The sequence below is a fragment of the Dipteris shenzhenensis genome, chromosome 4 (genome assembly GCF_047967505.1).
Source record: "Dipteris shenzhenensis isolate YYH24624 ecotype China chromosome 4, Dip_SZ_1.0, whole genome shotgun sequence".
NCBI lineage: Eukaryota > Viridiplantae > Streptophyta > Polypodiopsida > Gleicheniales > Dipteridaceae > Dipteris > Dipteris shenzhenensis.
In genome coordinates, this window is record NC_141599.1 from 59,025,656 (window position 1) to 59,043,341 (window position 17,686).

Below are 17,686 nucleotides of genomic sequence, written 5' to 3' on the forward strand. Positions count from 1 at the left end.
TCTTTTCTCATAAATGTCAAGCTGAAAAAGACCCCGATACAAAGTCCAAGACAACATCAAAGCATAGTCATTCTCTTTGTCTCCGACTGCACACTTAGCATCATCGAATATAATCTAAAATCCTCCTCTATTGAGAGAGGACATTGAAAGTAAATTCTTCTTTATACCTGGCACATAAAGAACATCTGTAATTCTGAAATCTGTGCCATCCGTGGATGTGAGTATGATGTCCCCCACTCCACACACTGAATAAGAAGAATTATTTGCACATGTCACCTTCTTTTTAGTAGGTGGTGGATGCAAAGATGCAAAAAGGCTCTTCTTAGAAGTGATGTGCTTAGAAGCACCACTATCAAAATACCAAGTGTTCCATGTCTCATTGACACTGAAAAAGCATGCATTCTTTGAAGGGTCATAACTGCAAGTCAAGAAAGCATAGGGGTCAACCTCAAGAGTGACTGTATTATTTGGACTATCCACTGAAAAATATGAAATGCAAGACAAAAAGGGATAGTGCTCTTCCACAAAGTTGTATGTAACATGTCCTCCATCATGTGCATTATGAGCTGATGCATCTGAGACAGCCATACGTGAATTCCTTTTCTTTTCTTTAGCTATGCGCTTCTTGCATTCACCAATTTAATGACCTAGCTTCTTGCAGTAGTGACAAATGCCCTTCTTCTTAGGCTTATCTGCATCACCTTTAGCCTTATAAGAGGGCTGTCCTAAATCAGCTTTATGCTGATGTGCAGGTTGATTGGCATGTTGCTTTTGCTGCCCTTTTCCTTTGGGCTTGAACTTAGAAAGAATGGCATGCTCGTCAGCCCCTGTTGCCATATTTCTTCTTGTCTGCTCATCCTGCAATAAAATTCCTACCAACTCGTGAAAAGAGAGAGGATTGCTGCCCCCCCTCAATGACAAATTCAACGAGGTGTGGAAACCAAGATAAGACTCAGGAAGAGAATTCAGAGTGTTGGTAATCATCTTTGAATCAGGAATAACTTCATCTATATTCAGCAACTGTTCCCTCAAATCCATTAAAGGGGGCTGGATGACGTTGTGTTGTTGTCCTCCTATGCAGAGGGCCTCCAAACTCATTTAGATGCATTACAACCATTCTATGAGTCGCATGGTTTGAAGGTCAACCTTGGTAAAACCAAGGTCATGATCTTCAACACATAACGAGCACTTCAGGCTTGATGGGTCACCAGTTGACCATTATTTCGTCTCTAGCCCTATTTTGACAATGAGACCGACAAAGGCATGTTTGAGCAGAGGATATGCGTCGCTAGCTAGACTAGAGAGACAACGCTTCCACTCACATTTTCAAAACCCTCGGACCAAGGCTCTCCTCTTCGACTAGCAGGCATGTATGGTAGCCCATGTTGAGGATCAAATGTCTCTAATGCACAGTCGGCTCGAGTAAAGCATCTCTGACTTCTCATACTATTGAGGATGATACGCATTAAGCCATCAGTTTTCCACCAGATCATTTGGGTCATCCCCGCCTATAGCTCGATGCAACATTCCAGGTCATCACTTATTTATACCGGGTCAGAGGATACGGCGATTGCACTTCAGGGCGACGTAGACAACCATGGCTAGCACTATCCTCTTCTATGACTTTGGCACATGAGGGTGATCAGAGATGCTAGTATGCACACACATGCAGGTGGTTTGAGAGATTGGGGCTCCACATGGATACATCAACTCCTTTCCAGTATAGCATTGATGCGCCATTTCTCCCACTCGGATATGAGGTCAACCAGGTCATATGCGAGGACCTTCTACAACTACACACATTCAAGCCTTGGTTGGCAGGGAGCTTCTAATGAAGCTCAGCTTCTATAGAGATCCTTGCTTGCGCATTTTTTATGAGTCTCCAGAATATGCTCGGGTTGATCTCCCCCATTCATTGAGGATCTCTATTGGGTAGTTCCGGTTTCATCCCATCACCTCCGCATTGAGAGTGGGCAAGTTGAGGAAGTACCCAGGGAGAGGCGGACTTGAACCTTGTGTGATCTACAGAAGATTAGAGTCAAAGGAGAGTTTCCTCTTCAGGTGCCCAATATACAATGATATCTTAGGCCGCTACTATTGTCCCTTTAGAGATAGCTTCCGACTACGCCCCCACTTCCTTTCCTATCTAGATCAGAGATGCTTAGCCGCCTTCATCCATGAGGCAGCTAGGCATTGAGAGCACCTACATTAGATTACAGAGACATGGACAAGGGACGCAGGTAGGCCCATCTCAAAGCATGTTCACGGAGTTCTTCCAGCCAGATTGCACAGATCATTGTTCCACAAGTAGTCGGCGAGGTAGAGATCCAGAGCCAACGACATGGGGGCGCAGCCTAGCGACCTATAGGAGTTACCATGGCCCTTGTCAGAAGTAGAGCCGCAGCCAGGAGGCCACACCGGACCACACACACAGATAGCCGCCAACACTCTATCTCTAGTCTTATACCACCACAGTCCCGCCAGCCACTAGATCCTTCATGACCTCCCTTTTAGGGACCTCTAGTATCTAGTGTACATAGAGGAAGGATACAACCAAAGACACTGGAGCCACCCACGATGCTAGCATCTCTAATTTTAGTCTAGCATTGTATCTCTGATTTTAGTCTAGCATAGTACTCAACAAAGGGCCTTAGTGAGCCCTTTGCCTCATCCCCTTGTGGATTGTATGAGCAAGTGTCACTTTGATTTTGTACTTTGTCTCATAGGCTTAGAAGGCCTTTCAAAGACGTTAATACATCTCTCTCTCTCTCTCTTTGGAGGAAATTCCTAGAACGCCGATCCCCCTCCCCCCTCACGGACACTTCCCTCTGGCACACCTACGCACGCACACTCTATGATATCCCTGATCAGCCTCCTCCCGACCTCTCAGCCACCCCCCGCCCCAATTCTTGTATCCTCTTCACAACCCAGGGAGTCACCCACGCAGCGCATAAGCTTCATAACGGTCGAGCTAAGGATCATGAGGGCCTATGCACAGAGTTTGTTGCCTATGGCATCAAAACTCTAGCCCCCATCCTGGCAACGCTGTTCAATGAAGCTGTCTGCCACAGGTTCCCCAGAGCCTGGACCCTGAACACTATCACACCCATCCACAAAGCAGGAGATCCCATGGATCCAGGGAATTACAGGACCATCATGGTTGGACATGTTATGTCCAAGATCTATGCATCAGTGTTAGATGGCGAGGTCAGTGCTCGCGCAGAGGTACAGGGGCTCAGGGCATCCGGACAGGCCGGCTTCAGGACGGATCACTCGACTTACGATCACATTTTTACACTTAGAGGGATCATTGAGGAGGTCAGACATAGGAGACAGAGAGTATATTGTTGCTTTGTGGATTTCCGCAAGGCATTCGACACCGTTCCCCGCGCCCGACTCATCAGACGTCTGCAGGAGTTAGGCTACGACTCGGTGATTATCTGGGCAGTAGTAGCTCTCTATGAGCGGGTGACGGGGCAGGTCAGGATTGGCACCAGCTGGACCCCAGAGATCACAAGCACTATCGGAGTCAAACAAGGATGTCCCTTGTCACCGACTCTATTTGGCCTCTACATCGACGAGCTCGAGACCACCATCAGGACACTCGGAGGTGCAGGCTGCTCTCTTGCGGAGGCTGTCATCCAGATTCTCCTATACGCAGACGATGTAGTACTACTATCCTCTTCTGCTACTGGTCTTCAGCGACACCTCGATGGACTTCAGGTCTTCTATGATACACATGACTTGAAGGTCAAGCTTGGTTTGACCTTGGGAAAACCAAGGTGATGATCTTCAACACTTCCAGACCCGCTATGCACCAAGAGCAGTTCCTCTTCGCCGGCGACCCTGTTGAGATAGTTGACTCTTACACATACTTGGGCGTTGTCTTCTCAGGCCCGATCTTCACGATGCGCCCGGCCATGCAAGCCAGGATCAGCCGGGGATACGCCACTCTTGCCAGGCTGGAGCGACAGTGCTACCACTCCCACTTCCAGGACCCGCGGACCAAGTCTCTCCTTTTTGATTCTTTTGTCCGCCCAACAGGCATGTACGGTAGCCCTTGGTGGGGAGTCGACCTTTCAGACACAGAGTGGGCTCGAGTTGAGCGCCTACAGATACTGATGTTTGCTCAGATGATCCGTAGCAAACCATCGGTACCACACCAGATCATTCTAGCAGAGTTCGGCGCCTCACCCCTACAGCTTGATGCGGCTTTTCAGGCTATCACCTATCTCCACAGAGTCAGGGATTTCAGCCCCTCCGCTGACGGTCGCCTCCGCCTACCTTGGTTAGCCCTATCCTCCTCTATGGCCTTATCCGTTGATGGGGACCAGCGATGCTGGTATAGTCGTCTTTCCAGTTGGTTCACCCGACTGGGCCTCGACTTAGACCGGTTGCCTCCTTTTCAGTACAGCCTCGACGCTCCACCATCCCCCCTCTCCCCCACTGACCAAGAGGTCAACCGGCTCATTCGAGCGGATCTGCTCCAGCTCCACACCTGGCGGACATGGTTTCTTCACTCCGAGCTTCCTGTGAAGCTCGACTTCTACCGCCAACACTGCCTCCAAATCTCACAGGAGGGCTTCATCACACCTCCGGGTTACACACAGCTTCATCTACCACATGCGCTCCGGATCTCCCTCGGTCAGTTTAGGGTCTCGTCACACCGATTACGGATCGAGAGCGGACGCGCAGAGGGTATCCCACGAGAGGACCGCCTTTGCCCACTTTGCGACTTGCAGGAGATCGAGTCGGAGGAGCACTTTGCTTTCAGATGTCCTATCTATTATGCCATTCGAGGCCGATACCACTGCCTCTTCCGCAACGGATTCGGCTCCCTCCCACACATGCTGCAGTTCCCAGATCAGCAATGCCTAGCCGCTTTCTTACATGAGATGACTCACCACCGAGATACCTCTCTCCGAGCACGGCGACCCGAGCAGCGCACACAGCGTGAGGACACCCAGCGGCCTATCACTGACTTCTTTCAGTCACAGGATACCTCTTCTCAGTCTAGCCGACGACGCGGACGTGAGCGAGAGCCAGAGCCACGATAGCTGCGTCAGCGGACAGACTCACACATCCAGGTCCATGACATCTCGTCTCTGCTCTCCGCCCGCCCCACCGAGGTTATCGTTGCTCTCATCCACAGGGCCACCCGCCGCCCCCGACGACCGAGCTCAACTAGGCCGCGTGACGTCAGAGGCCAATCATCTATCGCAGGGTTTTTTCCGACCTCCCATTTGACGGCCCCTCTATGATTGGTCTCTGACGATCACCACCTGCACATGTATACTGTATCTCCCCCCTCTGCCCCATTTTTGGTGCCCCCCCCTTCTTCTTTGTATCATCTGGAGGTAGACACATATTTTTTGTATCAGGACTAGACACACAGTCCTTCATAACCTCTTTTTTGTAGAAACGGTTGGTTGGCCCGTTTTGAGACCACCACCGTTATGCTCATTGTATCAGTTATCTTTAGTCTCATAGACCTTCACGGTCTCCCGAAGACTTTAATAAACTTTCTTTCTTTCTTTCTTTCTCTCTCTCTCTCTAATCACCAGTTGAGATTGTCTCGTCATACACATACCTAGGGGTTCTATTCTCAGGCTCTATCTTCATGATGAGACCGGTGATGCAGACCCGCCTGAGTAGAGGTTACGCCTCCCCTTCCCAATTGGAGAGACAGTGCTTCCACTCATATTTTTAGGACCCACGAACCAAGGTTCTCCTTTTCGACTCCTTGGTCCGACCTGCGGGCATGTATGGCAGCCCTGCAAACCAAAGTGGACTCGAGTTGAGAGATTGCAAGTTCTCTTGTTATCAAAAATGATCCGCAGTGAGCCATATGTTCCCCATCAGATCATTTAGACTGAGTTCGGGGCATCTCCATTGAACTTAGGCGTGGCATATTCCAGACTATCAATTATCTATACCACATGCGAGATTATGGCTCATGTACTGCAAGGCGACGCAGGCTACCTTGGTTGGCACTAGCATCTTCTATAGCATTAGCAGCTCAGGGTGATCAGAGAGGCTCGTACACACACACACATGCAGATGGTTTGAGAGACTAGGGTTCCATATAGACAGGTTGCCACCCCTTCAGTACAACATTGACACTCTGTTGTCCTATTTCTGGGCAACGAGTTTAATCCGATCATCCGTGAGGATCTTTTTACAGTTACACACATTCAGGACCTGGTTGGCACAAGCAGAGCTTCCTGTGAAGCTCAGTTTCTATCGGGACCATTGCCTACGTATCTCCGAGGACAGTTTCATTATCCTGACAAGGTACACCCAGATCCACCTGCCACAGGATTTCCATTGGACAATTCCATGTGTCATCGCACCGACTCCGTATCAAGAGTGGTCGAGCAGAGGGGAACCCCAGGGAGAGCCGTATCTGCACATTATGTGAGTGACATGAGGTCGAGTCAAAGGAGCACTTCGCCTTCCATTGCCCAGTCTACTATGAGATCCGCAAACAATACTACTACCTTTTCAGAGACGTATTGGAGTGCCTTTCGAGACTTCTCTCATATCCAAATCAGAGGTGCCTTGCTGCCTTCATTCACGAGGCGGTCAGACATAGAGAGCGTCTCATTCGGTCACGGAGATAGGGGTGGGAGGCCTTGTCTAGCCCATCCCAGAGTATGATCACTAAGTTCTTCCTCCCAGAGCACACTGCCCCCCCACCCATAGATAGCAGGAGAGGTAGAGACCCCGAGGCAAAGATGTGACACATACGACAAAGGACAGACGCACAAATTATACTAGCTGACATCTCATCTATTTTTCAAACCTAGGATACGGCCGACAGGGGTTACTGCAGCACTTGTCAGACATAGAGCAGCCGCTAGGAGGGCATGATGGAATACTTCTCCAGACAGTAGACAGCGATCTATCACGGGCTTCTTGCCAATACTACCCAGTCCGTCATCGGATGTACCTTAAAGTTTCATGCTTTCCTTGTATATGCTGCATTGTATTGTATTGCGCTGGATCAAATTGCATCTATGATGTGGATGATGATGCCATGGATGACTGTCTACACAGTTCTAGCATGGGTTAGAAATGCTCGCTTAGTAGCTCCACCCTTTTGCTCATTGTATCAGGTTTTCTATCAGTCTCATAGACCCATCGGTCTTTAGAAGACTTTGATAAGCTTTCTTTCTCTATAGCATTGTCCATTTATTATATGCACCTCTATCTCTCTCTACGATAGTATACACCACATAAGAAGTTGGATTTGATTTTAGCATTGTGTGATTCTTGGGCACTGTCTCTTTGGTTAGCCTCCGCTACTGCAAGGAGCTTTGGCCTTATCAAGCAACCTCCACCACTCTTGCCTAACACTATTGTCACAAACCCATCATGGAGTGCATACATGACTGTACGAGCTGCCTGGTTGCTGCCCCAAGCTGCGTGGAGTGCTCCCATGTCACCATAAGCTGTGTGCCTATAATTTGGAGCAGGTTCTCTCTGGAACTTTTCCTACTTCTTGGCGAACACACAACGCTGGAGAAAGCTTGAGAAAGCTGAGATGAATTGCGCGCTCACTTTGAAATACAAAGTATGAGTGCCATGTGACACGATGCAAAAAATTATTATTGTACCAACACATGGGGACGAAGACAACTATTTTTTAAGTTTGACTCTTTACTATTGAAGAGACCTTAATGATTCAAAGAAACCTTAATGATTCATGACACATTTTCACAATGTCAAATGGAAAGCCCAATGTTTTCATTCGGCAATAACAAATGCTTGCTTCCTCAACATGCTATGTCCAATAGTCAAACTACACGAAGTATTTGACAAGACGTCATTCCACTATTAACAATCCAAGCTTTGAGAAGAGTTATTCTATAAATATAAATGGAGAAAAATAAAAAGACGTATGGATCTATGCAATATATTAAAACACGAACCAAATGACCTTCTCTTCCATAAATTTATACCCTCATGTATCATGGAAAATCTCTTACTTCAAGAAAAACATTTGAAATCAGGATTTGCTACTTACCAGATCGATGTTTCATCAAGCTTCTCCTCATTAGCAAGACGATATGTCATTAGATAAGTCCACATCACTCGAAGAACGCGTTCATCTAGGGGCTCCTTGGGAGACCACTTCGGCAACCTTGGCTCAAGATTACCGCACTTGTCTCCCTCCACAATCGCGGTAGCTTTGACACCGTTTAATTCAAAGATGTTAGGCAATTTTTCTATGATTTCCATTGCACAGTTGCCAAGGGGCCCTGGGACATTGATCTGCACATAGAGGAACATTACCACTAGCATTAGCAGCTCTCACATGTAGGTGAATAAAGACTAACATGAGTGGTACAATTTCCATTCTCATGACATGTTAACTAATTGAGCTCAAAAACACTCTATAGAACCAAGTAACAAATGTAATGTTTGAACTTCGGACACTTATTCATAAGAGAAACAAACCTTATCATCATTACCAAACAATCTTATGATACTTACCAACAAGATATCAACCTCTAAACTCTATCAAGCAAATTAGAAATGAGCTAGTCGACATCTCATCGCCTTTGTTCACGTCATTGACACTCGTTATTGTCCAGAGAGAATTTAAAAACTCAATGCAATCTGAAATATTAAGTCAGCAAATAATTATGTTCGAGGACTTTAGTGCAATTGTTTTTAGTATAGTAACTGAAAGAATCAAAATATAAGCACAAGGAATGAAAGGAAGACTACAACTCATTCGAATGCACATACAGAGGGACCACTTGGACCACTAGAAACCAGCGGGCCTTGAGATAAATCCTTTTCACCTCGAAGAACATATCGCGCATCATTCATCTTAAACTGATAAATGTGCTACTTCCAATCAATGGGTAGATTCTTCTTAGAATGCCATGCCTTTCCTAAGGTTATACCTGTGTGAGCAAGCCTGGTCAATTCAAAGTCCAGCTTCTCCACATAGCCTTAACCCGAAGCTCTAACTAGGTAACCCTTTGGTCCCATACTTCAATAGAGTTTCCATCTACCAACTGACTATATACGCATAGTTAGATGGGCTGGTTTTCCATTTCAGCCTCTTTACAAACTTCGAGTTAAATACATTGCATGTTGATGCGGATCTTTAGCGATTGGTCCTATGTGATTTTGCATGATGCAAAGGTGTTATAAGGAGACTACGCACCATTTCAGTGACACACACAAAGAAAAATTGTCACTTTTAGCCTTTACCAAAGGTTGAGTTGAATGATGAGGTACAAATTCCATTTATGCTATGTTTGCAATTGTGATAGCAATGCTTTCTTGTACAAGAAGTTTTTGAGTCAATTCACTAAACTCTTTTCATGCAAGTAGATGAACTTGCTCTAGCAAGTTTGAGAGAACATATATTGTATCACCATCGGGATGAGTCAATGTTGTTCCAAGAATATCAAAATGCTCTAAGGTAAGATCAAGAGTCAGAAGAGCAATGTATTAGAAGCATGGTCAAACAACATAATGACATAATGATTGACTACTTGCCCTTTCATTCTAACTAACTCTATATCACTAAAGCATGTATACCACGTTGTTGCCGGCTAAAGATAAAATGTCATCAAGTGCATTATTCACTAGCTTAGCAATAGATACACACAATAATCACGAGTATTGACCTCTCAAAACACCTAATCGGCTTTGGGGCTTCCCTCCATCTCCATGTCGCATTCTGAAACTACCATCTCTGTCATCCGACATTCCTTATTACGTGGGCGATCCTCGAGGCGGAAGCCATCCAAAGCATAGGCCTTCTCTCGCTTTTTCTTTCTAATCTGAGATCAAAGAGGATTTCAACCAAGCCCGAGCCGCCATTAGAGTTGCTTTCCTTTTCACTCTAATAGTGGTATTTGGTTTTGAAGGGCCCCCACTTGGCTTCCACCGGTTGTGGGACACTAAACTTTCCAACCCACCTCTTTTGAACCCACTTTTCTTCACGTGCTCATATTCATCCGCTAGCATCACAACACATCTTCATAGATCAAGGCTAGCTATTGCTTTGTCTAACGTATTTGCATACTTAGCCGAAACTTCCATTTTAATCTTGTCATTCAATCTAAAGCTATAATCTTTTACCTCCACTAACTGAGCAGAACGTCTTCTTAACTATTCCCCTAAACTTTTCAATGTACTCAGCTACTACTGACAGATTGCTCTGACGAAAATACCTATACTCATCCCAAGCTCAGGAGGCTTCATCAAGACAAGGAAATACTTTCTAAATCTTGTTTTGAACCCTTCCCGGGTAGTTGATGCTATTTCATACCTTTATTTGTTTAATCCACCACTTGTCTGCTGCCTTAGTAAACATGTGAGATGAAACCAACGTTCAATAAATTAAAGGGCAGTAAAACTAACAAGTAACCAGCCAACACTCTTACAATAACAATTCAACAAAAGTATAACCAGAAAATTGGGAGCTAGAGTGCCCCTGTACCAAGACAAAGATGCAGATTGGCCCCAATCATTGGCGCCCCTTTCCGTATTTCTTTAATTACGTGACAAACCCTGAAATCCAGGCTACATAAAGGATACATGCCTTCTTACAACTAGGACATTCCACATCCCAATGGGCATCCACATTACCTGCATAGCCCTTACTGTTCACCACTCTCACTAAACCTGGCAATAAGAATCCATCTCTATTCCAGATTGACTGCACTCAGCCTGGAACTGTTATTAGCAGCCCACTCAGCCACTTAGTTCCCCACAGCTGTCACTAGTGCCCAATTAGTCGTCCATATGCTCAAAGCAGAGAAAGAAAGCATACACGAGCTTTCTCCACTATCCAAAACTGCCATGACCAATAGTCTCTCACCCTATGGGTCGCACATATCTTGATACATCAACTCGATTCCCATAAGAACTGGCATCACAACACAGCTGTAGGCCATCCTCTCTCAGTCGTATTGATGCCCTCTAGGCAGGGTATGTGCCATGTAGCTTTAGTTATTGGCACTTAGGTCTCCTAGTACTTTTAGTGTCTTATGACACCTAGTACTAGTGGTGCCACTTGGACACTAGGTCCTAGGGTTCTCTTTTATTGTACCTTGTACTTTCATTTTCATTCTGTTTGATGTGACGGCTTCCACTTCTTGCTCCACTCTTTTGCATCCTTTTGCTTCCGTGAGCCTACAGTGGTATCAGAGCCTTGCCAAGCTCCTGAGCCTTGCTTAGCTCCCTACTCTCAGCTCTCTTGCTCCTTGCCCGAGCCGAGCCCTTGCTCCAACGCTTGGCTGATCTACACCAAGCACCTCCGTACAATCTGTACAAGTTGATTCCATACAGGCTCACAGCAACCCACGCTGTTGTCTGTACACTCGTACTAGTGACACATCTCCAGTCCCGTATTGACGACGCTCCAGCCATACAATGTATGGTCATCCGTACCAACGTGAGCACCATCTGTTTCGATTGTACCTGCAAGCACTGTCCGCATAGTGTCCGTAATACTGTACAGATATTCCACACGTGCAACGCCAGCGCTACCCCGTCAGTTCCCGCTTGCTCCGTACAATTGTGCGGACTTATGCCTGCGCAACTCAATCATTACCTGCATGTGCAACAGGTCCATCATTACGTACTGTACGGCATTCGTACAATCAGTACACGCCTCCAAGCTGCTGTCTGTACGTTGCCTCGAAATCTACGTTGCTCCTTTGCCTTCGCAACAGGTTACCTTTGCAAGCTCTTTTCGAAACAGGTTCTCTTTGTAGAGTCCTTTTTATAGGCTCATAGCAATTTTGGAGCAAATATTGAGGCTTTTGTGAATTCTTGAACAGACATTCAAGCAAGTGCATTTTGGATTGTGGGTGTGCTCATTTGCACACATTGGCAGTGACATTTGGGGCTTTTGCAGACAAATTGCAAATTGGGGCTTTCAAATCATTTTTGCCCTCTTTTGTATGCAATTTCCCACAAGAAATTGGGGCTTTTGCATTTGGGCTACGATTTTGCAGGTAGATTGCAGATTCGCAGACAATTAGGGGCTTTTCCTGAATTTGTACTATTTTTTGCTCAGTTTTGCTCTACAAATTGGGGCTTTTGGGTCTATTGCAGGCAGATTGCACGATACTTTCAGATTTGCAGTGAAATTGGCAAGAAATTGCAAGCAATTTGGTCACATTTGCAAATTACAACTTAATTTTGGGCTTTTCCAAATTTCGACATCAAGTCCTCTTTCTTTTCTTTTTTCTTTTTTTGCAGTTGCAAGCCTTAAGGCTATCTTTTGGGTCAATTTGTCAGTGCATTTTTTACTTATCTTATTTGCAATGGTTGGCAACAATCATGATTTATTTGGCATTCTTCGTGACGATGATAAGTTGGATGGCACCAACTATCCGATGTGGTCTTATCTCATGAAACATATTCTTGTTGCAAGAAATTTTTGGAACATTGTTTCTGGGATTGATCTGAGGCCAGCCAATGCTGCAGTGGCTGCCCCTAATGCTGGTCCCTCTACACAGGAGACTCCTCCTGATGCTTTATCCTCTAGCACCCCTATTGCTACTCCTCCAACTCATGAACAAACAAGATGGGATGCAAGAGATGCAAATGCACATTCCTGTATTGCTTTATCATGCAAGAGAATCATTATTCCACACATCCGGTCATGCAGGACAGCAAAGGATGCTTGGGACAAATTGGCTTCTCTTTATCAGATTCGCAATGAAGCACGTGTTGCATATTTAAGAAGGCAATTGCAGGAAGTCAGCATGAATGAAGGTGACTATATGGATGCATACTTGACAAAGGTCAAGGACCTCATGGAACAACTTGCCAATATTGATGAGGTGGTGCCAAATTCTCAGCTTGTCGGTACCACATTGAATGGGCTGCCACATACATATCAAGGGTTTGCTACAACCCTTCGACTAGTACCCATGGGTAATCCAGACCACTACTCCTTTGATCAGTTAGTCACTTTGCTTTTGCAGGAAGAGCAAAGTTGTGCTAATAGGCAAGCTACTATTCCTGATCAAGCATTTGCTTCACAGCAGAAAGAAAAAGGCAAGGCTTCCAAGCTTATGGACAAGCCTAAATATGCGCCTAACAGTGGCATTTCCTCCTATGTATCTCAAAATACAGCAGATAAGTCAAAGAAGAAAAGATGCAACTATTGTGGCAAGCCGAGGCATGAAATTTCAGAATGCAGGAAGCGCATTGCTTCGGAGAAGAAGAAAGCATGCCTCACATGCAATTGAATCCCATGAGCCAGCAAATGCCTCACATGCACATGTTCTCCCGGATGATTGGGCATGGGCTGTCCATTGCTCTTTTAATCCCTCCAAAGTTGATGCATTCTTTTCTACTAATGATGCTCAGTCTTGGTATTTTGATAGTGGTGCTTCCAAGCACGTAATCTCTTGCAGATAGTTGTTTCATTCCTTGGCTAATGCTCCTCGAAGGGGGACTGCCACATGTGCTGATAATGCTTCCTATGCTGTAAAAGGAATTGGAGATGTGCAGCTCACATCCATTTCAAGCCATCTTGTCACTTTGACAAATGTTCTTTTTGTGCCTGGAATTCAAGTCAACTTGATTTCAATTTCAGCAATTGCCACTTAAGGTTTCAGAGTGATATTTGATGGATACAGATGCTTAGTATATGATCTTCGTGATGACAATGCCATGGTTCTCACTGGCACTTTGCAAAAGGGGCTTTATCACCTTGATTATCACTTAGCTGCACTTTCTATATAAGCATTTGCTATTTCAGAGTACAGCTTGCTGAAACTCATCTTTGGCATGAAAGAATGGATCGTCTAAATTATAGAGCTCTTGCCAAGTTACATTCACAAGGCATGGCAAATGATGTACCTCAAACTCACATAGTTTCCAAACATGTGTGTGAGGGTTGTCTTTTGAGTAAGATGCATCCGTTTCCTTTTCAAAAAGATTGTCCAAATTTCTCACAAAGGAAATTGAAGCTAGTGCATACAGCTAGTGCATAGTGACGTCTGTGGCCCAATGAGGACAAATGCCATTGGAGGGTACAAATATTTCATGACTCTAATTGATGACTTCACAAGATATTGCTGGGTATATGCTTTAAAAGCCAAATCTGGAGTGTTCTCATGCTTTCAGAGGTGGCTGAATATGGTTGAGAATGAATCAGGATGCAAGCTTGTCACCCTCAACATAGATAGGAGGGGAGAGTATATGTCAAAGGAGTTTGATGCATTTTTGGCTTCATGGGGCATTGTTCACTCAAGCACTACTCCTTACACTCCTCAGCATAATCCTATTCCTAAAAGAAAGAACAAGTCCACTATGGAGATGGCCAGATGCATGCTTAAGGCCAAGTCCTTGCCCAATAAATTTTGGCTTGATGCAGTGATGTATGCCAACTATGTGCTGAATAGATCACCTACAAGGGCATTGAGGACTGTTACACCTTATGAAGCATGGAAAAGCAGGAACCCTTCACTTTCACACATGAGAGTTTTTTGGTCTCTTGCATATGTTCATGTACCATCTCAGCTAAGACATAAGCTTGATGATAAGGCAATCAAATGCATATTTATTGGTTACAGCCAGGAGAGCAAAGGGTATCGGTTGTACCAACCAAATACTGAGAAGATTATTGTCAGTAGAGATGTAATCTTTGCTGAACATTCAGCTTCTCCTCTTGTGGACTGCAAAGCTAAGCCAAAAGTTGACATGTTTGATGCCTTTGACTCTTGGTTACCTCTTCTTCCATCAGAGGGGGACTTTGACCAGCAACATGAGCCTCCAGCAGGCCCTCCAACAAGCAATGATCAGCCAGCACCCCATGCTGATTTGCAGGTTCCTCTTCCAGCACAAAATGATCCCACTATTCATGATGCAGTGATTGAAGAAAGAGCTGTCAATAGACTGCAAAGGCAAGACAGCAAACAACCTCTTGCTGCCCGGACAAGATCAGGGAATAGACAGATGCATGGTCACTTTCTTGAGTTTGCACTCCTTGCTACAGCTTGCAATGAAGAGCCTTTGTGTCATAAAGATGCTTTTAACAGCAAAGAGTGGATGGATGCAATGAGAGCTGAGCTAAAAATGACACATGGGAATTAGTAGATCTCCCTCCTGGCAAGCATGCCATTGGTACCCGGTGGGTCTACAAATTAAAAACGAAATCTGATGGCAGCATAGATCGACACAAAGCCCGTCTTGTTATAAAAGGGTATGCCCAAAAACAAGGATTGACTTTGAGGAGACCTTTGCTCCCACTTCCAGGATTACTACTATTAGATGTGTCATTGCCATTGCAGCCATCACCATTGGCAAGTGCACCAGCTTGACATCAAGACTGCCTTTCTTCATGGGGATCTGCAGGAAGAAGTTTATGTGACACAACCTCTTGGCTTTGAGGTTGTTGGCTCTGAAAACAAGGTATGCCGGCTAAGAAAAGCCCTTTATGGTTTGAAGCAGGCACCTAGGGCATGGTATGCTAAAATTCATGCACACTTACTGTCCCTTGGTTTTCATAATAGCCCCACAGAGCCCACTATTTATGTCTGTGGGGAGTGGATCTGATTTTTTAGTGCTGATTTTATATGTGGATGACATGCTGATCACGGGCCCTGATACTCAGCATATTGCGGCTTTCAAGGCTGATTTGCAGCAAGCTTTTGAAATGTCATACATGGAACAGCTGCACTATTATTTGGGCATTCAGTTTGCTCATGTTGAGGGGGGTATTATGATGTCACAATCCAAGTATATTGGACAGCTCCTTGATCGTTTTCAGTTTGAGGATTGCAAGCCAATCTCTACTCCAGTGGACCCTGGCTTCAAATTTTCAGCTCATGATGGGAGCACACCATGTGATATCACTCTTTACCAGCAGGCTGTTGGATGTCTCATTTACTTATGCCACACCAAACCTGACTTACAGAAGTATGCAGTTATCCCAGCTCAGCAGGTTCATGCACATGCCCAGTTCACAGCATTGGTAGGCAGTGAAGAGAGCCTTCAGATATCTCAGAGGCACTCGGGATTTAGCCCTGTTCTATGGTGATCAGGGTTCACTTACCGTGCATGCTTACACGGATAGTAACTGGGCAAGTTGTTCCGACACCAGAGTCACATACCGGCAACTGTTTTTTGCTTGGCAGTTCATGTATCTCTTGGCTCAGCAAGAAGCAATCTTCAGTTGCCACATCCAGCTGTGAGGCTGAGTACAAGGCAGCCTTCACCGCTACAGTAGAGTGTGTCTGGCTTCGACAGTTACTTACAGATCTTGGTATTCGCCAAACATCCTCCACTATGGTCTACACTGACAGCCAGAGTGCTTTGGCCATTGCGCGTAATCCAATGTTTCATGCGCGTACCAAGCACATTGAAGTTCACTATCATTATGTTCGAGAGCGGTTGTCAGCAAGAGACATAGAGTTGTCCTACCTTCCCACAGAGGACAACATAGCAGATATATTTACAAAGGCACTTCCTCGTCCCAAGTTCGAAGTCTTTCGATAGGCTTTACACTTGGTTCACTTTGTTACATGATCTTGCATACCTTGTACATCAATGACATCAAAGCTACAGTCCTACAGTCTACCATCCAACTAGAATACTATTCCGATCTATAATTTGCAATATTACACACTTCAGGTTCGACCGTATACATATTGGACTCTAGTTCCATTGAACCCTTTCCTTTGTCTTCTCTAGATGGTCTCGTAGACAAAGCTTGAACAATCCTCCTTAACTCTAACTGTCCTTGATTAGCCTGTGGTTGCTGAGTAATAATTTACTGTAAGGCGTCCTCTAAAACAGTGATTCTACCAACTAGTGTATGGGCCATAGGACGCGACACCTGTTGTGCTGGCCGGACTCCCTATTCTATGGGATTCGCCAATGAGGCTTCCATTGCTACTGTTGTACTTTTATCCATACAGTCCCAAGTTCTGGTTCTAAAGAATATTCCAAGAAAAAGGAGGGGGGCGGGGGAGGGGGAGGCGGGGGGGTGGGTTATTGTGTGTGTGTTACACACTATCCGAAAACTATAATGATCATTTGCATAAACCAGATCCTAAAACCTATTGCTATATAGGAATAACCCAAACACTTGCAACTCTCCGAAACTCCAACTGTAAAACTGTAAATTCACAATAGATATACCAAGTGTCTTTTCCCTATGCTAGGGAGCTACCTGCAATCCCAAATAATTGTAAACACCCGACTCAAAAATTTTACAAAACTCTAGCAAGCTAAATTCAAGAGAGATAGAGAGCTCCCTGGTCTAATTTCTCCCACACCCACCTTCTTGATTGCTTTATTTCCATGGCATGGCATCCCAAAATCCCTCAAAATTGATTTTTCGTCCAATGCAATTGACTGACGGGAAAAAATGGGATTCTGTTAATGACTGACCTTGAATTTCCTGCAATTCCAGTCAATAGTTTTCTCTCTCTCTTTTCTAAACAAAACACACTACGCCACCACAATCAAACATGCCCTTGATAGCTCCTTGTACAATGATCACGCTTCCAGAAAAACCCTTTCTGAATCAGAATTATTTTTGTTCCTAGACGTATGATGCTCTGACTAGAAACACTCTGCGTTCTACAATTTAGAATGCCGCTTGCCAAACACGCTCTTACCAATACCAGCGTTGTTGCCGACCATCTACCAGCAACCATCTGCTACACTCAATTGCAACCTGTCT

General features: G+C 45.1%; 1 protein-coding gene across 3 annotated transcripts in view; it reads right to left on the minus strand.

Annotated features, from left to right (window-relative positions):
- LOC147903119 (tubulin-tyrosine ligase) overlaps window positions 1-17,686 on the minus strand; it is a 192,800-nt gene that overhangs the window by 149,283 nt on the left and 25,831 nt on the right. For all 3 annotated transcript variants that reach the window (XM_087374206.1, XM_087374207.1, XM_087374205.1), the window contains one exon: window positions 8,030-8,277. In XM_087374206.1, coding sequence (XP_087230332.1) covers window positions 8,030-8,277 — 248 coding nt within the window. The remainder of the gene's footprint in view (window positions 1-8,029; window positions 8,278-17,686) is intronic.